Source organism: Kryptolebias marmoratus, linkage group LG10 (assembly GCF_001649575.2).
Source record: "Kryptolebias marmoratus isolate JLee-2015 linkage group LG10, ASM164957v2, whole genome shotgun sequence".
NCBI lineage: Eukaryota > Metazoa > Chordata > Actinopteri > Cyprinodontiformes > Rivulidae > Kryptolebias > Kryptolebias marmoratus.
The window spans coordinates 10668078-10695876 of NC_051439.1; the positions used below are offsets into that span (position 1 = coordinate 10668078).

Genomic DNA, 27799 nt, shown 5'->3' on the forward strand with positions numbered 1-27799 from the left:
CCCCCCCCAGAAACAAGATGGTCAGCTGTGGAAGGAGACAGAGATGGAGAAGGATGGGAGAAAAGAAAGAGTACGAGTTCTGCGGCAAGTGAAGGAATGAGTCAAATAAACTTTTTAAGAGAGGAGGGGAAAAAAGGGTGAGAAAGAATGGTGGTCTTGTGCATCGGCTGAGAGAGTGCAGGCGTCGCTCCAGTGGCCATGACGGAGCAAAACACTGCGACGGCATGAGACCAAGAAGCTGTCAACCCAGCCACGGCAGAACGGACTGAAAGAGGAGGTAGATGGAACTGTCAAATATGACAGGGAAGGATGGAAGGACAGGCAGATAGGTGGATGGTCTGACAGACAGAAACGGGAGAATTTGAGGCGCTGTAAAAATATTTGTCTTTAGAGGACACATGCATACACACAGAGATGTTTACATAGTTTCCTTTATTGTATTTGAACGTACTCAAAGCATTGAGCTGAGTTTTCGGTGAGTATGTGGAAAATGGAGCCTTTTAATGTTTTACATATTTGCAAGTTTGTTTGCTGCTTTAATTAAAAGCAAGGTTCTGAACCTAATTATAATTCACATTCTTGTGCTTCAGAGATGGTGTCAATTTGGAGTTCATGTATGAACATCAAAACCTCTTAAAACAAAAGTAAAAGCTCTAGAAATGCTAATTATTACTCACCTCATTGTTGTTTGCAAGAAAAATTTAATAAAAGTAATTTTAGGCATTTTAATTGGTGCCCGTCGCTGCATCGCTCATTCTGTTTTCAGCTGTAGTGATGGGTTAAACCAACAAAAGGCCAGCCGGATGGTCTGTTGAATTGCTAGTCTGTAAGCACCCAGAACACTATTCACCTTACTGAATGGTCCTTCAGTGAAACACCGAAGCTCTGGCAGCTTTAGTGGTGCTGATCTTCTCAGCCTTTCACCCCCTTCATGTGGGACAAGCTTGGAGAGTCATGGCACACGGCTACCTTTCCCTCTCCCCCAACAGGTTTTGACAGAAGCTTTTTGCTCCAATTGAATTTTCTGCTTTCTGCTGTTTTTGTTGACTTCTCTGCACCCTGACTGCCAGTCTGCCGCTCACTGTCTGTAACACAGGAAAATGTGTTCGGTCCCAAAGGGTTTGTCTTCGATAAAGAATTTTATATGGTTACATACTGCCATTTTAGTATAAAATTAGGTGATCAGCACCACTCTTGACTTGCAGTAGCAACTGTGAACACCTGAATTTTATTAGATATTTGGTTGTACCTCAAACATGCAGTGACTTTTCCATTTTAATGTTGTTTTTTTTTACTATAGTAGCACAATATTCACCTATATATATATAGTGAGTTAACCAAGAGTATTATTTTAGACCATAAGGGGATAAATAATACAGAAACTGGCTCTCAGACGAGCACATGAGTTTAGAAATCTCTGTTCTAGTATTTGCATTTGATGCATCAGTCGACATGGTTGTACTGGGTGATAAAAACTCTACCTGTGCACAAATGCTTGCATGGCCTTAACTCATGCAATCTCCACTTACCCTCTCTTCCAGATGATGTATGTTGATGATGATTTCTGCTATAAATGTGTGTGCCTGTGCTGATGTGCATACAGTACGTGTGAGCCTTAAAGCAGCCTTCAGTTTGAGGGTTCCTTCAGGCAGCTTGCTGAAGCTTCTGTGTTCTGGCAGCTGCAGATGAGAATGAGTGCCTGTGAGCTTTTGGCAACCTCCGCCATAAGCTCTATGTTTGACTGCCTTCTTTCTCTCTATGTGCACCTCTTGTTGCTTCTTTTCTCCCATGGTGCCATGAGCAAGAACATAGCTCACAAGAGATTTAACCTGAATGTTTTTTTGTTTTTTTTACCTGTGTCAAATGGACTCAATGACATGTATGCATGCATGCTATTCGCTCTGCAATTTTCAGCAGAAAGTTGATTACTGAGATACTTATGTTTGCAAAGTTGAAAGGGATGGGGTGGATATGAGATCATTATATTTCGTTTTGATTTACGCCACTTTGTGATTTCCCTCCTTAGGTCAGACAGGCCACACTGAGGTAGTGAGGGTGGTCTTTTCCCCTCAGGACATCAGCTTTGAGGAGCTGCTCAAACAATTTTGGGAGAACCACGATCCGACACAAGGTAGTAGCGCACTTCCACACAAACCACAGTCACCCATCCCAAAGGGCCGAAAAGTGTATTAGAGCAGAAGGATGATGCCCAGGCATGTGCCTGTGCTTGTTGTGGTGGGGGGAAGGTCTCATGGGTGGAAGTCAATGCCAGACAGTGTTAATGTGTCTGAGATCCAGCCATCCATGGAGGTGCGCACCAGTGTGGTGCACATTCAAACCCCAGTTGTGAAAAATTCTGGCTGTTCATGGCGTGCAGTATAAACCATCTCCTTTGAGTGATGCAGTGATGGTGTATTTATTCTTCTGGCTTGAATGATGTTTAGGTTTCTTGAAATTTTTAATCACAAGAAGCAAGTGGATTTCCAAAAACTTGGCTGCAGCGGTGTAACATTTGACCTAATTAATTTACACATTTTGCTTGTGGTGCACATTCCTGCTCTATTCCGTAAAGCACGCCGCATATTTGCCTCCCACTCAAACATGCACAGTGCGTCGACGAGAACCTCCTCACAAAAGACCCATCTCTCCATCTCTTCAAGTCTGTTGCTCTCTTGTTTTCTGTGCTCACTGGAGGAGGTGATGTAAGAACATTAATGCATCAGGAGGACACATGGAGGGTGTGTGTGGGACAGTGAGAACGGGCAAAGTGGTACTCTGCTCACTCATACTGAATGAAGGGAGGGGCGTGACAAGTTGGGAAGAGACAGATCAAAGATTCATAGGCCCGACCTTCAGTCATAAAAGAGGCACCGAAAACTCGTTGATGCTCGCCGTATTTGTCGAACACTGTCCAAGTGAAGTTCACCAAAATAATCAACCGCGTTTTCCCACCACTACTCGCATAACCGTGTACATGAGCTGACTGTATTACATGAACCAACTTGGAGGTTTATGAGAAGAGTCAGCGGAAGAAGAAGTAGTAACTAAGAACTTCTTCGTCTCCTCTTCTAGTAGCTGAGGGCAGAGACGCGCCTTTCTCCAAGCAAAGTCGCAGATAGAGTTGAGCCGACACGCCACAGGGTAAAGGCATTGAGGCCAAAAGAACAGTCATACATTTCTGCGGATGTCTCATCTTATGTTTTATTAATAGCATGCAGCTTGTTGTCTACGCATTCGGCTTTAGTTAAATTTTTTTTTTTTTTTTTTGATCACAGTTAAAACCAGTTTAAAATCACTGCAAACTTTTTTTTTCTTCTCCCCCTTATAGAAGTGATGCTTTTTGTGCGTGACTTAAATGTGAATCCATGCCGTTCCTCTCCTCCGACTCGGGGTTCACGTGTAGCAGAAACTCTTCTGATTTGACAAATGTAGCGTGGAGTGGTGGAAAGCGGCCCGCTGGCTGTGCCTTCATGCATGCTTAAGCTCCAATTTATTCTGTCCACCTTAGAGCCGGGCTTAAAAGAGAATGGAGAAATGAAGAAAGTTCACTCTTTCCGCTTTGACCTGTGCAGATTCACCAGAGATGGTATATGAAGACGAGCCCGGGAGCATTATGAATTCTGTTTTTTCCTGACGTGTATCAACACGCAGTCCAGGTTTATTTAATACTCAGTGTTGGCATGTGAGTGGAACTGTGCACAGGTATTCAGTTGCATGTAATACGTCCTTGTGATGAGTATATGTGTGTGCATCTATAGATGTGTGCATGCATATATACGTGTGGGAGTGCGTGTATGTATTTTGATATCTTTGCCTCCCTGCTTTGCCTTAGTTCAAAAGGGTTTAGTCCCGACAACGTGATGTCGGGCTGCGTCAGCTCAGCCAATCCCAGCCTGGATAGCAACATTAGGAGCCAATCAGAAACTCCCAGCAGCCTTTGCTGTGTGCCCTCTTTCCATATTCAGCAACGCTAGTCTCAATCCGCTGGCTTCCCTGGGATGTTGCATAACCCCCCCATTCAACACGCTCCCATATCATAAGTTTCTTATGTCTGTGATTTGACAAGCTCTCAGCAGCATACCTGCACATGAGTGCAAAATGTTCAAGCACAAATTGTCAACAAAGTGGCATGTGCATGTCACAGGGTCACAGCAGTTCTGCTTCATCATCAATAAGAAAATTGCAAATGTTCACAGTTGAAACTCAAACACATGTTGCTGCACTTTAACACACTGTTTATCACTTCGCCACAATCCTAATGTTGATTTCACATCATGTGCAAGTGCGTATAATCCATACTAATAGCTTTTAATTTAAATATCTATGAACTAGTATAACATTTACTGCATGTAATATATATACAGTTGCAGACAGAAGTTATATCCAGTCATCATGGACGTGAGTGTCACATTCATTCTGGGCTTTTGATGTTTTATTTGAACCATTCAATTTCCAGAGGAAAATGATTATACAACAGACAACTTCAACAATTTTTAAAAACAAGAATTGAGTGAGTCAAAATTACACAGGCTCGAATATGTTCACAGATTTACCCAAAAACCACTTTCACCTAAAAGTGCTACTGAAGTTTCTGAAATGTCTTAACTTGAGAAGGCCAAAGCCTGCTCACTTCTTGTTAGCGATCAGGATTGACTGCAGCTGGTAGTTTCCTTTTGCCAGCATAAAAAAGGATTTGTTTGACAGCACTTACTGGTTAGACTAGTTTTCAGAATAATGGGAAAGTAAAATGAACTCATTGAAAGGGAGAAAGGGCAACATCTTTCCAAACCATTGAAAAGGGACAATTGTAGATTTACAAATGTTGGGAAAGTCTTTTGAAGCATTTCCTAAAGAGACAAACAACCGCTTCAGATTCCAATATCACCAGTTCAATTGACTGTACATAAGGTCTGAAAGAGCACCTGAACTGAACTCGGATGAAAGGAAATTGGTTAGGATGTCCAGGAACCACCAAGGCTCAAACCTACTATGAGCTGAAAACTGCTAGAACACCACTGTCCTTCTCCACATCAAAGCCAGTTTTACATCCCCATGGACTGAGAGGGGGGCCAACCAAGAAAGAATCCCCTGCTCTAAAAGTGGCACCTTCAAGCTTGATGGACACGTCAAATGCCTTCTACAGAAAGGTTTTATGGTCTGACGAGACAAAGATTGGGCTATTTGGGCTAGGTGGCAAGAAGTATGTTTGGAGAAGGTAAATTGTTGCTTTTAAAACCTATGAACACCGCACCAGCTGTCAATCGTGGCGGTGGTAGCATCATGCTGTGGTAATGGTGCATTGGAGCAAAAGGTGCGAAGGAAATGGTATAATGAAGGACAAGGTCTACTGCCACATTTTTTCTACTTAACCTCAAATCAACAGCTAGATGGTTGAAACTTTGACACAACTGGGTGTTCCAACAGGACGATGCTCCCAAATACACATCAAAACTGGTTTCGGATTGGATAATATTAAGTTTCTGGAAGGGCTTTCCCAAAGCACCGCCTTCAGCCATCGTATAAAGTTGTGGACTTTGCTTAAAAGCCAGGTCTGTGCCAAGAAACAAACCAAACTCTACTAGATCTGCCAAGAAGAGTGGTTAAATATTCATCCAAAATCATACCAGTAGGGTTTGTGTGTTTTTGCTTTTTAAGGCTGAATGTATAGTTTTGCGCCTGTGGATTAGAGAAAGTCCACAATAAATTCAAACCTGTGTAGCCATTTCTTGTTTTTAAAGGTCAATTAAGATGTATGTTGTTTTATAATTCCATTTTAGAAGAATATTAAAAGCCCCAAATTATTATGAGATATATATGTCAATGATGAGTGGATGTAAATGTCTGACTGCAGCTGTAAGCAGGGGGTGTAGACTACTGCATAACTTAAATACTGTTATGTTAAAAAGGCCTGCAGGCCCAGCTTCCCTCCCTGGTGGTTTTTGTTCTCATAACTAATAATGAAAAATTGAACATCTTATGTGGCTTTTTTCTGCTATCCTTTTAGTCATTTTGTCTATATTGCTCCCATAACATCTCAACCACTTTTGTTTGAACATTGTCACCTCATCCTTTTCTGATGTCCCCCCTTCTCTTCCTGTCTTTTGCTTCCTTCGTGTTTTCAGATCCTTTTCCCAGCCTCCCCCCACCTTGCCAGTTTCACCTGCACCCCCCTCCACCCTTGTCCTCTTTGCAGTGAACAGAACGAAGGGGCGAGTGAGTGAGCAAACGGCCCGGAGCCTGTCAGTACATCCGCAGAGCAGCGCTCTGAGTCGACCGCTCCCTGAGGCCATCCGCTCATCGCGCAAACACACTCACATCCACTCGCTCCTCTTTTATCTCTTAGTCACCATCTCCTCCTGCTCCTCATCCTCCCCCCGTATCTTTCCTGCTCTCTCCCGTCTCTTTCTCCAACCCCCCACTCGTCTTTGCCGCCCTTCATCTTAACAAGCGAGGCTTTCCCACCCTCCTTTGTTTCCTCCTTGACTCTTTTCCTCCCCTGTACTTCCTCTTCCCTCGTTGCCTTCATCCTCTCTATTTTTTGAGGCCATGCAGTATTTATGGTGTGGGCTGCTGATGCTGCGTCAGTGAACAGGCAAAGTGGGCATGTGCCGACAGACACAAAAACACAAATGCACAGCTAAAATGGCCGACGCAGCTGTCCTCATTTGATAGCGTCTGCACGTACGCGCACCTTCACCCTTGGAAGGTAGCGTTGGTGGAGTCACACAGTAAAAAGAAAAAAAAAATATAGATATTGCACATCTTTTACCTAGCTACAAAATGTCGATGCCCTTTTTATAACAACTGAACTTGATTTATTTATTTTATTCTTTATAAAAACTGCCTTTTATAATATGTTGCCAGCTGTACTACGTCTTCACTGCATAGCACATAGATTGTATGCAAGGAGATATTTTTCAAGCTCCTCTCATAGATTTGTAAAATTTCTTACGACAACATTGAACATTTTGTATTTCTTGGGTCAAATGGACATAAATCAAGCTGTCTTCCATCTGGCGCTGATTTCTCTCTGACAGCTGAAATGAGCATGAATATTCCTTTATATAATATCTTAACCCCAGCTGGCTGCGACACACGCCAATTCCCTGTTGGGGTACCCCCATATTCCCCTGTGTCACCCCATCTCTCAATGTTTGGCGAATCTCCGCAATCTAAAGCGAACCCCTCCCAGGAGGAAACCTTGACCTCTGACCTCTGGCCTCGGCTACCCCCCACACTTTTAATTCGACCCTCTTTCTCTCTTGTGGTTGGCTGATGATGGCGTGCTCATTACCAGGTGTCAGTTATTACACCCTCACATGTGCTGACGGCCGTAATTTATGGAGATTGCGGCACATGTGTATGCAGCGTGGGGGGTTGAGCTCGTTTGATTCGGACGAAGTTTTAACATTTTTAAATGGACTCCCTTTTTTTAAAGTAGTTTTGTGCGCGCTGACAATGTGCACAATTGTCGGCGCCTTGCTTCGAGATTAAAAAAATGAGGGTGACAAGAAATGTAACAAGCTAAACAGAGATGGTAACGACTTCCAAAATCGGTAAAAACATTTCCTCCAAGCTCGAGTACTGATTACAGAAGATCTCAGCCTCAGTGCTTTGCAACATTAATATCCTGTGGTGTGTGCGTGAGTATGTGTCGTGTTAGTAAAATATCTCATGAACAGATATTATGTACATCAGAACATAATCACTGGATGTGCATCTATAACTGAATAACTTTTGGAGTCGACATAATTCAAGATGGCTAATTGATCTTAGCCAACAGAAAACTGTTACGAATCAGGTAATTTTACAGATACTGAGCTAAAATGTATCGTGGTAGTAGCTGAGAGTCATTCTCAACACATAATTTGAATACTAGACCTTTAATTAAAAAAAATGTCACATGCACAACTTGTCTGTATGATGAATAAAAACATTGTTTTTACTCAACAGCAATATTTGTCGTGTCGTTGAAAGCTCCTAAGAACTGAAAAATGCATTATTTAAAGCTGTTATGTAATGTGCAATTTAGATCCCAGCACTCTGTTTTTCGAAACCGAAAGAAAGTTTTATTGAAAATATGTCTGCAACATTGACTGTAACCTCTCAGCTGAAAACACTACATATTTTTGAAGAATTCAGTATTTGATCTTGTGCAGGCTGATTTTATGGAACAGTAGGGCAACCTTTACTTATTGCATTTAGATGCAGCTAAAAATAAACGGTTGCGGGCCAGAGTCACAGTGCTCTGACAGCGTGCCCCAAACCATGAAGTAATCATGTTAGAGAGTGCCACGACAATAAACCGAAAGCGAAACGTAAATTAAAGCTGTTTTCACACGTGAATCACAAACTGCTGTTGTTTCTTTACATATGTACAAACCTGAAGATATTTTCATGCGAGATAATTGTGGCAGTCTGCAGGATGTGTCATGTGCACAGTCAGTCACTTCACTTTAGCTGAAGTCGACTCATTCGGATTTAAAATCGCCTCTGTATGTGTTGTCACCGTATGATAGCAAGCAGGACATCACTTTATGTTTTGCTTTGTAAATGTGTACATACATACATAGATGTGTGTGTGTGTGTGCGTGCGTGCAGGTGAGTGGATGCATGTGTCCGCTGGGGACGCTCTCACCATCCCAGCTCCGAACTCTGCCTCTGTCTCCAGCGCGATAGGAGTGGCTTACATAAGAACAGGGCAAAAATAGAAGTTGAGAGAGGAGAGGAGGAGGAGAGAGCTCTGCTGGCACGCACACAGTCGTAACGGGACCGCGGGGCACGGCACAAGCCTGAGTACTATCACACACATACAGGAAACACTGCGGTTATCAGGAATTGCTCTTATTTTCTGTGTTTTCCTAAAAAAAAATGGTAAAAACGAAAATTCTGTCAACACCAGATAATTTCTGTTGACGTTGGTGTGTTTATAAGGCAGGTTAAAGCTCCTCTAGACCTGATTGGGTAGATAATGGTGCATGATGATAAGGTTGGGGGTAGAAAAAGGGGGTAAAAGAAGAAGTAAAAGGAAACTACATTAGGTTTTCTAATCTCTGCCACAGTCTAATTGCAACACACTGCCAAGTGCAATGATTTTGCATTCACTTCAGATGTTCAGCATGCAAAAAGTCACCACTTATACAGAAACATTTTCTATGCAGACACTAACAATGTTTTTTTTTTTGCCTCATTTTGAGTTGTCTTGTTTTGCATCGCTTGAATATTGGAAATCGAGGTAATGAATGAGCTCATAAAGATATGGTATATAAAGCTATGAAGAGGTGAGGTTTATCTGTTTTATTGTCAATAACGAATGAAGGAACTTTGTACATTAAAAAAATGTTACAAAGAATAAGGTACAGCCACCAGTTTCCTGTACAAGAATCGATGTGTTCAAAGCAAGCATCCTCACATTTCCACCTCTGTTTTCCTCTCAGTCTCTTCCTTCTACACTCCCTTCCTATCAGTTCTTCTTCGACATCAGCATAATTTTAAATCTGATTACCTTCTTTTAGGTTTATCTCTTGAAACTGAATATCAGGCAACACTTATATATCTTCAACCAACAATCACACAGTAAATGAATGTTAAGCAACAAGAGGAACAAATGCAGTCTAGAAGGAGCTAAATATGCAGTCCAGAAGGCGAGAACCAGAGAAGAAAGGTGAATTGAAGCAAAATCTAGAAGCGAGCAGGTAAAGTGAAGTCTGAAGTCCAGAAAAATGACAGGCTTTTATCCCTAACAGCCAGCAGGGACAAGCTGAGTGGAGCCATTTTTTTTTACCCTTTGCAAAAGAAACACTGGATGAGATTTTACAGAGTTGCATGAATTCTCAGCGGGTTTGAACACAACAAAAAGTGTTTGCGTGTACGTTTGTGTCCACAGGTTTGTGCATGAACGTCTCTCGGAGAGTGGAACTACTCCCTCAGAGACCTGAGCTGCCCCTTCAAACACCCACCGACAGTTTTTTTTTTTTGTTTGTTTTTGGCCTCCACTTGTTTTAAAGGGGCCACGTTAAAAATCTCCATTTTAAGGAGGGGCAGTTAATTAACAGTTTTGCCTTTCTGTGTATAGGTCAGTGACCTCTAAAAGGCGGTGTGTGTGTGTGCACACGTGTGTGACCCCTTGCCCCTCCTCTTCTGTCCACCCCCATTACCCTCTGCTTTGAGAGGCGAGGCTCTCATGCATAATGCAGAAAGAACAGGGAGGTTCTCATTAATAATTACTGCCGCCTTTGATGGATGTATAAAATAACGAAGGGGGCCTTTAAAAATGGAGGATGAGAGAGATGATGAAGGCGGAAACATGTGTACCAAAGGCTTCTTTTTTTGGGTGATATTTGTTTCGGGTGTAGTTCTGTGGACTGAGTGGTTGTGGGGATAGATTTGGAGTTCGTGGTATCAAAAGATAGGGTGATATTTTGTTATGGGAGGAGCTTGTTTGGTTGGTATTCTGAACCATCAGCCAGTTCTTTGTAATAATAGCCTTTATTTTTATGCAAGATATTAAACCTTTTCTCTTAGGAGGATTTTTTTTCCTTGTTGAGCTTTAAAATTGCTTTAATATAATTACATCAGTCAAGCTAATAGCTTTATGATAGATGAGTGGGCGGCATATCTTGTCCACACATGAGACTTCATATTACTGTGTGTGTGTGAGAGAGAGAGTGTGGTTTGGGTCATCAGAATCACAGGTCAGCGTGGAAAATCAGTTAAACAGCAAAGTTACAATACGCCTGCCAGCCATCCGATGAGAATTGAGGCTCTGGTGGACCTTTTCAGTGTATAACAACACAGAGATGGGGAGAAAGAAGATGAAGGTAATGATCTATCATTACGTCCCATCCTTACACTTTCATTACCTTCATTTGCTGAAAGATAGAGGAGAATTTTCTAAATGTCTGCAGAAAATTACACTATTTATTATTTTGCAGTTTAGCTGCATAGTTGCCGTGTGAAAGATGTTAGAAAGGCTTAAAATGAAAAGAAATAAGAAAACGCTTAGCATGCGTAGGATGAAGCAACATTGTGAAAAATACACTAATTTGATTGTTGGTGGATTTTGCTTTTTCTTGTGCACAGAGCCATGCTGTTTACCAGTTTACCAGCGCTAGCAAACATTATGGCAATGATTGTAAAACATTTGTCCTCCATCACAGAGTAGAAAAAATACAAAACAATTAATTTAGCGAAATGAGGTTGAGTAGAATAGCACCAGTTGGGTTTTTTTTCCTGCAATTTTTACTCTTGCACTGCAGCTCTAAAGTGTTCTTGTCGTGTTCTGGTAGAACTGCCTGTGAGAATGGATTCCAGTCTTCAGCTTTGACGTACATCTATGTATGTACTGACAACAGCAGGAAATGTCAGGACAACTACCAGATATGGGCCTGTATGCAGGTCCTCCACAGGCGTCTCTGCAATACACCAAAGTAGGAGTTAATAGATTAGCAGATAATAGAGAACATGGGACGAGAGATTGCAGTCCAGTCCAAAACAAAACCCCTATGTTTACCTGCTCTTTGCTTGTTGCTGCAGTATATTTTTAAGGAATGCCTGCAGGTGAAAACTACAAGTCAACCATGTAATGTGTTGAACCAGCGATGATCAATGCTTCAAGCATCATTACTTTGGTAACTTAAATTTATGCTTTTGCATCCACTTGACTGTATTCTCAACCATTACTCATATGATACAAATGTTGTCATCTTTACCTGTCCACTAGGGACCACCAGGTTCCACAGCAACCAAACCTGTGCAGTCCAGATTTCTGTGGCTGTGCAGACTGCTTGCTGACCAAAAAATGTGTGGCAATAAAGCTCCTGTTTATAAGGTGGCACCAAACGCACAACGAACGACAAAACATCCTGAGTCAAACCACAAGCAGAGAAAGAAAAGTAACCGAGGTCGCTCGTTTTGAGGAAATAGTGCATGAAGAGATTTTCTGCAATCCATATTTAATTTATCACACAGGCACCGCATGGACACCCAAACTGCGTCAAATTCCTAGTGAGAAATCATTCGAACTTCATTTCCTCTCGTCCTTTCACTACAGTGTTCTCAAACCAGCAGATTATTGCCTCTTTTTAGGTTGGAGTATAAAGTATAGAACCCTGAGTTGAACACTGTAGAGCACCTGACCCCAAAATAGTACAAACCAAATATGTGACAATTAACCGATTTGTACTGATTCACACATGCGCACATACATGATGTGACTGCATTGGTAGAACAGACACAGTTTTGAAATTACACCTAGATGTGTTGGTGTATTACATACTGGTAGTGATAAAATCCATATATGGATTAGATGAAGACCCTGCAAGCAGGTTCATTTCTACAGGCATTCACCACAAAAACAAAAAAGTAAAGTATTTGTAGTTACATTTATCTATGAGGAAAGGATGCTCTGTCTTCACATCTTTTAGTATATAGATATTTTTGGTTGCACTTCCTGCTGTTTGGTCGTATTTTTCATTAGCGACACCTACTGTTCAGGAGGGGAACTGCAGCAGCGCTGGTATAAACGGCAACCAACACAAAGTGTGCTTCACCCTGATCACATGGATCAACTAATAGAACCGAAAGAAACAAATAACTTATGTTTTATTATTTGTAATATAGAAAATACATTTTGCTGTTCACTGCTGAGTTAATGAAAGTGTGTTAAACATGCTGTATGTAACTGACACTTTTATTATTTTTGCACGAGACCTAATTTTTGTGGAGTTTAATTGCGAGTCGGGTTTTATAAAATAGTATTGCAATTTTAAACCAAGACCTATTTTTCAGCAGCAATATTTTATTGGCTAATAAATAGTTATTCTCAATAAATGACATGGGATTATTCATTTGTTTTGTTGTACTGTATTGCTCTGAATCTCATTGTGCTTTATTAAAACTTGTAGTGTGATTAAAGGCTGAGATGCATCGTTTTTTTGATGCTTGTGTCTCTTCAATGAATTGATTCATTGGCTGCGTATCAGGATACGTATCGTATCGGCCGTAGACCAGAGCTGCACAACCATGAGCGAGTATGTAAATGCTTCACATATATTTGTATTGCTTTTTACAAATTTGCTCCCAAAACTGACAATATAGATGCATTTTGTTTAACATTATTTCCCCCACAACACATTTAAACCACAAAGGCATTTAATATTGTTGAGGAACTGTTCAGTGAAGCAAATGCTCTGAGGCAGCAACATCAGTTATTGTGAGTTTATTCAGCGTGTGTCAAAGAGCAGGCGCTGTCTGCTCTGATTTGAATGAAGACAAGATAAATACGTATGGCCGTTATGCTTGAACAGGCCTTGTCGCAGATAGGTTGTGACACTCTATGATGTAAGGTAACATTTAATATGAGGAGAACAAGATATGCAGATCACCGTGTCAGGGAGCTGTGCCATGTCAGTGAAGGGAGTTATTTACCTATGATGCAAAGAGAAAGCAAGCAAGATAGTACTGATGATGTATTAAAGCAGGGCTAACCTACAGCATGATGATTTGCAAAATTTGAAAATTTTGAGGCGCAAGGTGAGCGTGATTTATTTGTCGATATCCAAGGTATGAAAGAATAAAAGGCGTTTCGCTGTAAAATGCAGAAACAGCGAAAAAGAAGGATGGAATTTGTTCAGGCGAATAAAATTGACACAGAAATCGAAAAACATGGATCCAAACCAATAAAAAAGGGTGGATTTTGGGGTGCAGTAGTATTGAAATTACTAAAAAATATAAGTAGCTGTCACTTTCGTTATCACAGTTCAAAACTTACACAAAGTGTTCTAAAACTTTCTCTTTTTTTATGACTTCAAAGAACTTAAATTGTTAAATATGCATTCACCTTGTCAGGGTGGAAAAGTACCGACCTTAAGCATAAAGCCTATGTATTTGATTTTCAAGTCAAACTATTTAATCACTGCTGACCACCAGATTGTCCCTGACAGCACATAACTTTATTTATGTTGGTAAAAAGAGTAGAACAAATGTTTTAACCTGTCAGTCCGGCTACTCTGATATGATCGTGCTCCTTGTTATTTTTAGATAAGCAGTGGAGCCAGTCACTGTGCATAATGTGAAAGACGGTGAAAAACCAGTAGGTAATTATCATCCGTGTAGCACAGAACTTAACAGTTTGGTTTCATTGTCACCACTTTCATGCGATTCATTTGGAGCCTCGGCATATGGTGACAAAGATAACTCTTTGAAAGACGCTACGGTACGCTACCTGCCAACCACCAAACAGAAGATGAAGACTCTGAGCAACTATTACTACCTACTGAAAAGCCGGCTGTTCCCCTCAGGAGTTCGAGAGAAGCAAAACAGAGCTAAAAGGAGATGCAGTGTTCAAACTCAGATTTGTTGGACGAGCACAAACACTCCAAATGATTGCCAATGTAGCTGTGTGTTTGATGGATAAACAAGCAACTGTTTGCCAAGATGTTAACAACTTATAAGGTGATTAGTTTCCAATGTTGTGTTTATATTTGATACGTACCAGAAAATTTGCAGAGGTATGTGGGGGGGGGGGGAACTAAAGCACATAAACAGGCTATTGTTGCCTCTTTAAGATCGTGTTAAATAATTACTGAGTTCGCAGTAGTTTACTAAGTCATCGATTGTGGCGTGTGGAAGAGGAGCGAGTTGTAGTCTAAATGAGCTAATCTGATGGCGCTGTCAGACCGCTGAAAGGCACGTCTGTGTGAGACTCCACTGGCTGCAGCTCATAACAAAAGGCTGAAGACTGAGAAACACAAGGATTTACAGCAAGAGATGGGGGAGAAAAAGAATGGTGCTCTTCAGCAAAAACAAGAAACAAACCCTTGGGGCAATGCAGTGTGCGAGATAATAACAGAGAGAGAGGCCTGCCATTGATGCCTTCATTGATGCCAGAGCTGCTCAGGATTGTAGCATGTGAAAAGCTTAGAGGTGACGGCAGCCGTTTAGCTCTCTAATCAAGGTACACTAGACTTGGGCTTCTTCCAGACCCACTGATGTAAAGCTGATGAAAATTTTGTCAGAGCCACATAGATAAAAAAAGAAAATGCACCTCTGTTTGCTTGTACACCAAAAGGATGCAGGCCTCCCCTGAAGAAAGCCCAAATCAGCTGTGATCTTTGAGGTCTTTTTCAGTGATGCTGCGTTTGTGGGACTCTTTTACATGCAGGTGACATGATGTCTCATGGGACTATAATATTTATGCCTATATGATGTGGTTTTTTTTCTTTGTGTGTGTTTTATGAAGGTATGAAGCAGCGTAACGACCGGGGTACGCAGTATCGTTCAGTCATTTACACATCCAACCCGGCTCAACAGGAACTGGCACTGAAGAGTAAAGTGGTCTTCCAGGAGGTAAAACACACACACACACATTCTAAAAGAGTTTATTCTTTTAGTTATTCATTAATGGTTTTATAAAGAGACAAACCATATTGAAAGTCCTGGCAGAGTTTCTAAAAATGAGTGTGGAGTGTAATCTTAAATGCATCCTTTTTTTACACACTTTAACAGAAAAGGTTAATGCAATGGTTTATATTTTATTTGTTTTATCTTGTCAAAATCAAGATTATTTCTATCAAAATAAGCGAAACTTTAAAAATTCAGGAAAAGCATTGTAACCTCTAAACAAGACTGTTATTTGGAGCTGTCCCAGTTATTTAAATAACAATAAAAGGCCAGTGTTGTGACCCCTTACGCTGCTTAGTTAAACAAAATCAGCTCCATTTAGATCATATTTATCTACATGCACTCAGTGACACCCTCCTCCTTAAACTGAGAAAGAGAAAGAGGGTCAAGAGGTCATCCTAACTGATTTTTAGATCTCTTCTTTTAGCAGGACACGCGTCCCTCTTTAATTCTTTCAGTCCATCTGTCCATCCAGCCACTCTTCTGTTAGGGGTTTCTCTGTTTTCTCCTCCAAATTGTATTCACAGATGAGCTGAAGAGGTTCCAGAGGGGAACAAATGATTATTGACACGGTCACTTTGGGCTCTGAGGGTCAGCTGTCACAAACCGTGGGGCTGTTACGTTGCTGTGGTAACACACCTCTCAACCTTGGCCTTGGGCTGGGGTCAGAGGTCAGGGGAGGAGAGGCAGCTGGGAGCGGAGGAGTGTGGAGGTGGGGACGGGCTGCAGAATAAAGCTAAAGAGGGAGGAAGCCAGATCAGAGAGTCGACACTGACAGGCTGTCAGCTGGAACTGACCCCGTCACACACACACAAGGGCACGTCAAATAGGTTTAAACGCTGCTCACCTTTACAGTGTTTTCAGGGTAAAACAGCCATCACAAAGCAGGGGGGTTGGGTAAAATGTAATCATCAACAAAGAAACTATGACCCTTTTTACATTTCCAGCTGCTGTCTTGATCCAGAATCCTGATCCAATACTCTGTCACTCCAAAAAACTTTTGCATTACCTAAAAATAAAGACAAATAAAGTACATGCTACCATAATCATGCAATTTAGTTGGTAAATTATTGTAAAAATCATTTTCCTCCTCACTTTGTCAATTTGATAATATTAGCTTCGTATTAATTTAATAAACCATGCAGTTTATAATATAAGCTGATAGTAATGTTAGATCTGTGCTAAATTATTAATATAAGTGACTTTTACAACTCCTTTTTCTGACACATTGGAGAAGTCCTACGTCTAAATATCAGCAGAAGGTAATTAAAAAGAGTCACTCGGTTTTTAAGTAATATTGAGAAAAACAAACTATGACACCAGTCCTTCACTCAGGTGACATTGAATCAAAGCAGGAAAAAAACAATAGGTGTGGCTCTCTTATTTGCTTCAAACCAAAAAAATGGAAACATGCATTATAGGCCTTTTCTTGTCAACAATTAAAGTTTATTTTCTCAGGTAAACTCGACAAATAAATGGAAGCGCAGCCGCTGAATTTTAGACTGCTCATTTATAAGGGCGCAGTAATCAAATGATAAAAATAACTGCTGTTTTGCGTTGGTATTAAATGATATTGCAGGATGACTTCAAATTAAGTTCAAGTTTATTTTACAGAAACAAAAATTTAAAACAATACATCAATACGCATCAAAAACTGGAACTGTCACAGTTTATGTAGGACTTCTGGCCAATGGTTTATTTACAGACCTTGTTCCTTGTTCCTGGTTTAGCTTTAAAATAAAATGTAACAAGGTATCCATGAAAGGAAGTACTTGCACATGAAAAATGAATAGAAGATAAGAATACATTGAACAGAAGAAAAGCATTAACCAGTAAATGCTGTATATACCTATGTTAGTATTGACAGATTTGTTTTTGTTTGAACTGAGAATGAAATTATTTTAAAGTAAAGATTTTTCTCTGATAACATGGCTTTTTAAAAATCCCCTAAAATCTGAAAATGTGAACAAATTCAAACTGGCAGTGGTGTGAGCTTGTAAAACCAACCTGAAACGACCCAGGGTTTATATTACAGCTTAAAAAGGGTGGCATTAAAAGGTTGTTGTTTTGAAATTGATCATTTTTGTCACCTTGATGACAAGACAAAGCTGAAAACCTTTACCCACTTCACAACAGATTCTCACAAAATGCACCGTTTCAGGCATCAAGAACCACGACCGCGTTCTGACATTTCCTTCATTTTCTCTCCCCACCGACGCTGCTGACACCACCGATCTGTCAACCACTTTAGTGGCACCCCGGTTCCATCTGAGGGCCACTGGGACGCACGTCTTCTTCAGGCAGCTGACACACTCTGAACCAAAATGGCAGCATCCTGCCCTGAAATGGTTGCCTGCGTCGGCACAGACGGAGGCTCGCTGGCTCTCGTGGCTGAGGTTGAGTTGATGCGTTTTATCCTAAAATCGGGCCAACTAGCGAGACAAGATGGTGTGGGTGGAGGCGATCGGAGATGACCAGAGATAAAAAAAACAAATCCCGATTCCACCACGCTGCCAGCCCGTCAGTTAAACATGTACATACTGACACTCACAAATATACATCTGGCACATACAAGCACCGTCCAATGAATAATTAACCCATATGAAGAGTCTCCTCTGCAGGGCTCTCACTTCCTTAACTTCAGCACTGAGGGGGAGGTTTTGGCGGGGGTAAGAGAGGGAGGCAGAAAAGCTTGTTTAAGCGCGAGAACGGAGAGGGAGAGGGGAAGGGGAGGCGGGGTGGGGTGGCAGAGAGGAGAAGGGGGTTGTCTATAATGAAATTTGAAATTTGCAGAACATCAAAGGCTTCTGTAGCCCAGCCACTGTGGCAGCAGAGCAGAGAGGAGGAGAGCTTCTCTTCTCCTCTCTCGCTCTTTCCATCCCTCCCTTCTCCGCTGAAAAGTGTCTCCCTAGAGCTGGGTGAGGGGTTTAGCGGAGGGTGAGAGAGAAGGGATGGGAAGAGTTGATTAGGAGGAACGTGTGAGGTGGGGGTGGCTCAGAGATGGGTTAGGGGTTTGGAGAGGAAAAATGGATGAACGGGGGCTTCTGCATATGTGTGTGCGCATGTATGAACAATAGGTTTTATCAAGCCAGCTCGAATATTATGTGTGTGTGCACATGCATGTAGGGCCTTGGAGGGGTGAGTGCGCCCTCTGATAAAGCATCCCAACTTAATGAGCTTGAAAAGGGGATGAAGAGGGGGTAGAAGTTTGGATGATNGGGGGGGGGGGGGGGGGACGAGGCATTTGGGGTTAGAAGTGATGCGGCGAAGCCCGAGGGTTGGTAAAACAGGGCACAGCATCAGCAGGTTTTTGTTAGCGGGCTTCTAGTCACACAAGCTCACGCTTTCTGTTTTGGAAAGTCTTCAAAAGTCAGGTTTTCCCTTCAGAATGTCCCCAGCTCTTTGATTTTTTTTTTTTTTCAGTCTGTCTGTGCTTAACAAAAACAAAAAAATAAATTTGAAAGCGTTGCTGTTTGCCAAACTGATCATACTTCCAAGGCTTTAAACGTTACTCGTGATAGAAAACAGGAAAATGCAGGTGGTTTAATGACGTGATCCCCATTTGATGTTTGTTTATTCCTTTACGGCCGCTTTATCTTTTCACAAGAATGCAGGACTGATCTTCCTAGTTGTGGTTTTTTTGTTATAATGTGCTACTTGTTGTCTGTACTGGAGCCAAAAAAACGAACAAAAAAAAAAACGTATATTAATGTAGGAGCGTTGCACCACCTCGCTCCAAGACTGAAGTGCGTGGATCGTCTCTGCTCTCAAAATGTAGGAGTGTTGGCTTCCTCGCTCACAAAATGTAGGAGGGCTCGCTGAAGATTAGAGCCTAAACTAAAATGGATGCCTGACCCGCGCTGAAGGAGGGAGCTACAGATGAACAGAGCGGGGCAAAGACAACCCCAAAGAGGGGATATACATTATTTAGGTCAGACAGACGCAATGTTTAATTTATTTTTTTCGTATGTTTAATCTCACGTGATCAAGAAGCATCTTTATCATCTCCGTGTCCCCCCCCCCCTTTTTTTTTTTTTTTTCTCTCTGAGTCTGTTTCTCTGCCATTGCTCCCTCTCCGAGGTCATTGAGGGCAAGCGCTGTGCCGCGGCGGCGTATTCGACAGGCACCATGTCAGGCGATTTCATGTGTTCTCAGCAGCGCTTCAGCACAGAGAGAGCAGCTTTCATGTCTGCGGTGCTCAAAAAGTGTATTTACATTTTTAAGATGTTGAGGGGCTTTCTGTGAACTCCGCTGTTCAGGTCTGCAGCTGCAGACAACGCAAAACAGGTTTTGGATCTAAGTAAAATAGATCCAGGGTGGGTAGGAAATCCAATCTTTTTATATTCATCTTTATACTCATAGTTAGATTTGTTAAAAGTAATTATACATGCTTCTACTTTGAATAAATATTTGCTGTTTATGTTGTTATTTTTACAACAGTGCTACATGTTGCTGGGTACCTTTTATGATTATTCATGTATTTATATTCTAAGATTAAATCATCTTAATGCATTGCTATATGGAATAAAACATTTGAATTCCTTGTGATGACCGTCGCGCCATCAAAGGCTGCTCATCCCGCAAAAAGTCTTTAATCTTGTAGGGTTATAATTTCAGATTGTGTTAGCACTACTGGTTTAGATTGAGATAAAATAAACTTACTAGCCAGAATGATTTTTTTTTTTTTCTTCACAAGTGTGTCCTTGAAAGTTAAAAAATTGTGCATAGCCTAAAAAAAGCTGAAGCAACAAACAGAGCAGTCCTTCAGGTCAACCATTTATTTTCATTTTTGCAAATAATGCTTGTTTACTTTTTACAAAATTAACCTTTTTATATATGTAGAAAATGCAGTGGTTTTAATCTGTGCCTTTTCAAATTCACTGAAATATCTTCAAACGTCTTTTCTCAGCCCTCAACCATTGTTTTAGCACAATAAACCTTAAAAATGATGCGGTAATAGTCATTGTTGCCATTATTATCAAATTATGATGATGCAAATAAATTAACTTAAATTTGAAATTACCGAGAGTAAAAAACCCAGTGGTGGATTTCGCGATGATTACATAAATCATTAAATTGAGGTCATTTCCATCTTCAAAATGTCTTCACCGTGAGTCATCGGGTGTCACAAACTCTACGTCAGTGCGCCGCTCTGCAGCCGAAGGCCCTCAAAGGGAAGGAGGCACAGAGAGAGAAGACTGTGGGGTAAAGAAAAGAGGAGGACAGAGTACATTTTCTTCCTCCTCCACCTCTACCCCTCTCTCCGGGTGTCACGTCCTATTTGTGTCCCGGGGTCGCCTCTGTGGCAGTGGCGACGTCGCCAGGGGTTCTCTCGCTTGGCTGGCGAGCAGGGAGGACATTGGTAGCACGGAGCCTTGGTCTGTGCTCGCATTGGAGAGAGAAAAAAGCCGGAGAATCAGAATCCATCAGGAGATGGAGAGAGTCAGAAGGGAGGAGGAGGAGGGGGAGATGCACCCATTCAGCCATGTCTTTGACATGGAAGTCTTTCCGACAGGCGTGAAGAAAGGAAGGGCTGACTGGGCTGAGTGAGCTCAGCCCTGGACCCACACACACACACATTCAAACAACCTTTTCTCACTGAGGAGGACTTGTATTTACTGTCCTCAAAGTTATTGTTAAATTTAATTGTCATTAATCCATTCGACTCCAGTCCTGTCCGAAAACCTCAGCTTAACCCTTCACTGCAGCAGGAATCAGCCTTGTGTTCAAAATAAGGACACAAGTCCCCCCCATCTTTATAGTTTTGTGAAATGATTTCTATCTTCACAAATTGAGTAATACACACACCCACACAAACACACATACGCTGATCTTTTCTTAACATGTCCCTTTTTAACAGTCCTCACTCACTGATACACAAATAGACGCACAAGAACGCCAATTTCCGACTGTTTAGCCGTCACCAACAAGACCTCTGTACCAAACCTGAAGACTTCTAGTGTCCTTCTTTTCTTATTTGCCGTTTTTACCCTCCATGTTCTTCCCACCATCGCTCTGTTGCTGCTGCAGTGTGTGTGAGAGAGAAAGCAAAGCCACGTAAGGTTATACACAGTGGCATGATGCCATGCATTCTGATTTATAGATCTAAAATGGCTGCCGTGTTGTGACTGCTGTAGAGAGTTTGGGTGGAGAGCGAGGGAGAGGTGTGCGTGGGCGTCAGGGTAGAGGTGTGCGTCTGCTCGGGCTGGTAAACCTTTCCCTGGACGTTGCGGCGCGCTCTCCATCAGAGCGTCCCAGACCCCCGGAGGGTTCTCTACCACTGTGGTTTGGTGGTCATGGCTGATTAATTAGGCCACGAGGTGCGGAGCGTTGTGCTCGTGTCGGCTGGCTTACCACGATCTGGGTTCTCTGTCAGACTGTATACGGTTTGCATTTGTAAGGTAAATATGTCTGTTGACAGCTGTTATTAGGTTTGTGTACATTGGTTCCTCCTACAGGGAGATGGGAGTCCTCACATTGAAGCAGCAGCCGCTGAGGAGTTAGAGGTCAACTGCTGCCTCAGCCTCTCTGTGGGGCACAGAGCTTTGATTTACTGACTCCACTGCATCACTTCCAGCTCACTCACACACAGCTGGTACCACACTGCCTCCATGTGGACACATTTACACACCACATCACTGCTACGGGATGTTGGTGATACTTTCTTAATCCGTCTCTGGAACTTCCTGGAATGTTCTTGCTGCTGTTTTATTACGCTGTATTTTACACTGCACACACATGCTGCAGAAAATCCACGAGCTGCAATTGGTGAGTGTAATATATAGCATGTTAGGAGGTTTATATCACAATAAATATTTCCCTCGAACCACATCAGACCCAATAGAGTCATTGTTACAGATTAAAAGTTGAGTTTTTCCGATGGTTTACACAGTTTTCTACTTTTGCCTTAGCAAATTCTTCTTTAGTGGTAACAGACACTTGTCTTTTATAGTTTTACTAAAGCTGCGCCATCTGAGATGATTTGTGCTCTTATAGTCTTTAAGCATTTACAGAAATCGATACATTTGCTATCAAGCGCTCATCACGTCTCCACTGGGATCGTGAAGCACTCCACCTCTGCAGCCATCTTCAGGTCTTTAAATTTAAAAAGGCTTGTTGCCATCACTCAGCTCTTTAGTTTATTTTCTACAGAGAAAAGATGAGCTTCAGGTCTGGTTTGTCTTTGTAGTCATCCCAAAATGCTAATGTTGTCTCATTTTTATGCTTTTTTTTTTTTTTCGGCCATTTCTGTTTTGTTTCTGTTTGACGTCTTAAAGGTTTTTCGCTGCCCAGGGCACAGTTTTGCTAGACATCCTGACCTTTTGTTTCATAATCCGATCCCAGTTTTTTTGTTTTGATTTGGGGTTTTTTGTCCAAATAAAAGGGAAAAAAAACAACCTCTGAATCAAATATTGAACAGGGGTATTAAAAACACAGGTGTGATAGTTGAACTTTAAACTACAACCAGATTCTTTTCTTTAAAATGAGTGTAGCACTTTGCAAGTTTCTGGTTCATGTTCTTCTATTTTTTAAAGCCACAAAATACTCCACTCCCTTTACAAATGGGAAAAAAATATCTAATTTTAATATTGAATTAGTCACATTCAGTTATTGCTTGAGAACTATAAAAATAAAAAGGAATAATCATTGTAACTCACATATTTCTGTTTAGCAACAGTGTTTTCCACCGTTTAGTCTTTCACCTGCAGCTGACACTCAGCACCTTTATAACACTTAAACCACGTGTTTGTTTTTGAATATTTTATATGGCCATTATTAGTAACAATAATTGATCCCTTGTATAAAAAGAATACATTGTTCCAGAGTACAATTTGGAAGCACTTGCATGTTTTGGAGCAAAACAATAAAGCGTAGATTTTAGTCCACATTTATTTAAAAAGTGTACTGAACTGCAGTCCTGATGTCACTGTACACAACTAATAAAGCTCATCATACTTCAGATAAGAAAATGATCCGACTGGCTCCACACGGTGCAGTTAAAAAAGCTAATATATTCATGATTTTTGAGTGTGTTCAAATTTTAAGTCTCTTTTTTATTTCATTTCTTGTGGTGATGTGAAATGAGCAAAGAACTATAAAAAATGACCCCACATTTCACCAAACATTAAGAGAAAACTTTGTTCTTTGTTCCTCCCTCATTGTCTCACTAATCACTTAAAGTTATCTGATTTAACTAAATATAAAACTGCACTTTTAATTCAGACCAGATTCTGCTATAATTGCTGTCATATTGATATTATATGATAATTAATCAGAACTAAGCATTTACTTTCTGCATTAATATTGTAAATGTGTTCTGCTTCATATAATGTAGATTAGAAGATTGATTCTATAAATAATAGATTTTTTTCATGCAAATTTACTTTTGCCCAGGAAAAGGCTGCTAATGCGTTCTCTGCAAACGACAGATAAGTCACAGAAATCCTGCTGTTCAGTCAATAATAGTTCATAACAATTTGAAGTGAAAATCTGTTTCCAAGCCCTTATCTTTGCTTGTTCTGCTGCCTGCTGATGTTGCTTAATGAGCGTAAACAAAACCAGTAAAGGTAGGTCCAGTAAAATCCAAACGATGTGATAAAACACACACAGCAGGATCGTAAAGCTCTGCTTTAAAAAAAGAAAAACACGTTTTTATTTTCTGTAACTGAAACTCCACACCCTGCTCATAAGCTCTTCATTAAAATGAAAACTGTGATTTTAGCCCAATTACAGTGGCTGTTTGGGTCATAAAGATAGATAATTCAGTCTGTAAGAGCCTTTAAATACAACATTTTAAAATGTTTTTTTTTTTGTTGTTTCTGTCTGCTTGTTGGGCGCACCTTCAATGCCAAAGCCAACCAAACACTTTTTTTCCAAGTTTTGTCACTTTATGCTAAACAAAATACCCTAAATACTGCTAGAATGGATTCAGAGAGCGACAGTTCATAGACTGATAAGAACAGCTTGAGCCCAGATTGGAAACACTCAGCTCCTTTTTTATGGCGCTCGCTGAACTCATCCGACTCCCCCGCAAAGCAAAGCAAAGCAACGCAAAAGCTCCTGAGTGCTGCAAACCGTTCGGAGGTGTAGAGAGCTCCACGCAAGCTACTTGTTGCCCACAGACGGTCTCAGTGCACCTCAGACTTGTTTTGTCAGAGCACTGATCTATAGAGGACTGAGCGCCTGCTTTATTAGGTGGAGGAAGAAAAAAACCACTCAGCGCAGCAGGTATACCTTTGATACTCCTGTCGGAGGTGCTCGGTGTGCGCAGGTGCGTCTGTATGAAAGAATGTGTTGTTTTAGCGTGTTTTGAGGGCTTCTCTCGTGGTGTTTAGAAGTGCGAAAGTGTCTTAAGGAGTTCTCAAAGACAGCGGATACTCTTTGATGCTTTGTCCTACAGAGAGAGCCACGGAGGCGCGCCACACTATAAAAAGAAGCCGAGGTTCCTTTTTTGTGTCACTCAATCACTTTGCTGTTTCGCTGAAGAGCGTCGACTCTTTACTGTAGCAGCGAGAGGTACTTGGAGTTCACTGCTAATGTACTACAGACTTCAACAGGCCTTTAAGAGGGGTGTGTTAGTTTGGAGAAGTTGTGACAGACAAAAGGAGGCAGTTTTTGGATTTTTTTAAGCAACTTGGAGCGTTTTATGATTTATTGGTAATTGACTGTGGCTGATTAAAAGTTACCAGAACACATTAGGAGTGTTTCACCGCTCAAACTTCTCGTTCAAAGTATTGTGTAGAAAGTATCAGCTGAAAACCAAACTATACAGTCTGAGTGTAAACAGCTGATTTCTGATTCTGCTGCACGTGTTGTATGAATCAAAGTCAGTATTGCTCGTGGAGTTCCACGAGGGTCGATTCTGGGTTTCAGTTTATGCTTCCTATTGGACAACACATCTTATTACTCCTGTTCAGATAATGCATATGTCTCGTCCTTAACCATTAAAAAAAATGCTCTACTGGTTACTTTTACTTCAACTGCTCGTGTTTGTGTTTCGTCCTCAGGAGCTGAAGAAGAAGGGCTACGGACCAATCACAACGGAGATTCTGGAGGGTCAGCAGTTTTACTACGCTGAGGACTACCACCAGCAGTACCTGAAGAAGGTTCCCAAAGGCTACTGTGGACTCAAGGGCACCGGGGCTGCCTGTCCCATCGGAGGCAACAAGGATGAGATGTGAGGATGATACTGGAAACTTTAATGGTCCTATGACAGATAAAAAATATATATATCTATATCTATAGGTGTGTTTTGAGAGGGTTACGTTTTCTTAAAAATACTGAATACTTAAGCACTTATTTACGACAACTGAATATACAGTTACAAAATGCAATAGTGTGTTTAACTTTACTCTGTTTAAACAGTTTGAAAATGCATATCTATATCTACCTTTATCATTGTCTCTATAGGTGATTGTAAAATTAATCAAATCCTAAAGGTTTTAATCAGCCTTAAATAGTTTGTTCAAAGCCGCAGAACCCAATTAGAGAACAAGCACTACATGCAGCATAGTGAAAAAGATTTCTAAATTAAAACTAAAAGCACTTTACATAAGACAGAAAAATGTATTAAATTAATATTTAAGATGATAAAAAATGAATTTTATTTAAAAATAATTTATATGATTCAAATAGTTTAAGTTCAATTAGAGTGCAGATGCAGTCGTTGTCCACCAGGTGGTGATGTCTCTCAAAAAAATACAAACCTCAGATTTCCAGTTGCCTCTTTGATGTGATGTTGTAATAAACTAACCATTTATTAAGCTGTTACGATGTAAACCTCATAAACTAAAGGAAAACTCTAAATTGAAGGTCAAATCTATGTTTTTCCAGGTCTACATTTTTTGTAAATCTATCTTGAACACTAAACTGTCTTAAAAAACTAAATATTGTTACAGTTCTCAGGATGTACACTATATTGCCAAAAGTATTCATTCACTCACCCATGAACTCACCCATCCAAATCATTGAATTCGGGTGTTCCAATCCCTTCCACGGCCACAAGTGTATAAAATCAAGCACCTAGGCGTCCGGGCTGCTTCTACAAGCGTTTGTGAAAGAATGGGTCGCTCTCAGGAGCTCGGTGAATTCCAGCATGGTTTCGTGATAGGATGCCACCTGTGCAATAAGTCTAGTTGTGAAATTTCCTCGCTACTAAATATTCCACAGTCAACTGTGAGTGGTATTATAACAGAGTGGAAGTGATTGAGAACGACAGCAACTCGGCTACAAACAGATGCTGAGGAGCATAGAGCACAAAGGTCACCACCGTTCTGCAGAGTCAACAGCTACAGACCTCCAAGCTTCATGTGGCCTTCAGGTTAGCTCAAGAACAGCGTAGAGAGTTTCATGGAAAGAGTTTCCTTGGCCGAGCAGCTGCTTCCAAGCCTTATATCACCAAGTGCAACGTGTCGGATGCAGTGGAGTAAAGTACGCCGCCACTTGACTCTAGAGCAGCGGAGACGTGTTCTCTGGAGAGACGAATCACGAGACGAGTCGGGGTTTTGCTCCCAACTTTGTGGGAATAGTTTGGGGACGGCCCCGTCCTGTTCCGACATGACTGCGCACCAGTGCACAGAGCAAAGTCCATAAAGACATGGATGAGCGAGTTTGGTATGGAAGAACTTAACTGGCCTTCACGGAGTCCTGACGTCAACCTGAGAGAACACTTTTGGGGTGAATTAGATCAAAAACTGTGAGCCAGGCCTTCTGTCCAACATCAGTGTCTGACCTCACGAATGTTCTTCTAGAATAATGATTAAAGATTCTCATAAATACACTCCTAAACCTTGTGGAAAGCCTTCCCAGAAGAGTTGAAGCTCATATTAAACCCTTAGGATCAAGAATGGGATGTCACTCGACTTCATATGCATGTGAAGGGAGACGAGCGAATACTTATGGTAATATAGTACATATTGTTTGTTTTTTCAAATTTCTTACGAGTTTTTTAATGATCATTAACAGGCAAGCACAGCCATGCTATCTCGCTTTTAATACTGTTTTTATTGTTTTTACTATTAACAGTTAAAGTTAGTGTTACATCATTAAAACTCGCTTAACATTATTTGTAATTTCCTAATATCTCATTTTAAAAACAATAAAACTACTACTTCATGCATTATTTTTAATGACGTGTGTACATTTTTTTATGTGAGCGTCTTTCAATGCACGTCTGCCCGTGCAGATATATTCAGCTACTGCACAGGTTTTTAGTTTTTATGGCTTTTTTGTATTTATAACCTTTTCTGCCCCACTTGAGAAGGGACGTGCCACGACACAGAGGGCCAAATCAATGTGACTCAGACGCGCTCGTTCTGGATGTTAGAACGAGAAGCTTGAGGCAGCGGTGTGTGCCGTCTGGTACACACTTTGCTGAAAGCCTCACCCCACTTCTTGC

The 27799-nt window shown here is 41.2% G+C and overlaps 1 protein-coding gene across 1 annotated transcript in view; it reads left to right on the top strand.

Annotated features, from left to right (window-relative positions):
* Nucleotides 1-27525, top strand: part of si:ch1073-358c10.1 (mitochondrial peptide methionine sulfoxide reductase) — a 35131-nt gene extending 7606 nt beyond the window's left edge. The window contains exons 4-6 of the mRNA XM_017416420.3: nt 2027-2131; nt 15242-15348; nt 25410-27525. Of these exons, the coding sequence (XP_017271909.1) occupies nt 2027-2131; nt 15242-15348; nt 25410-25583 (386 nt within the window). The 3' untranslated portion in view covers nt 25584-27525. The remainder of the gene's footprint in view (nt 1-2026; nt 2132-15241; nt 15349-25409) is intronic.
* The last annotated feature ends 274 nt before the right edge of the window (nt 27526-27799 follow it).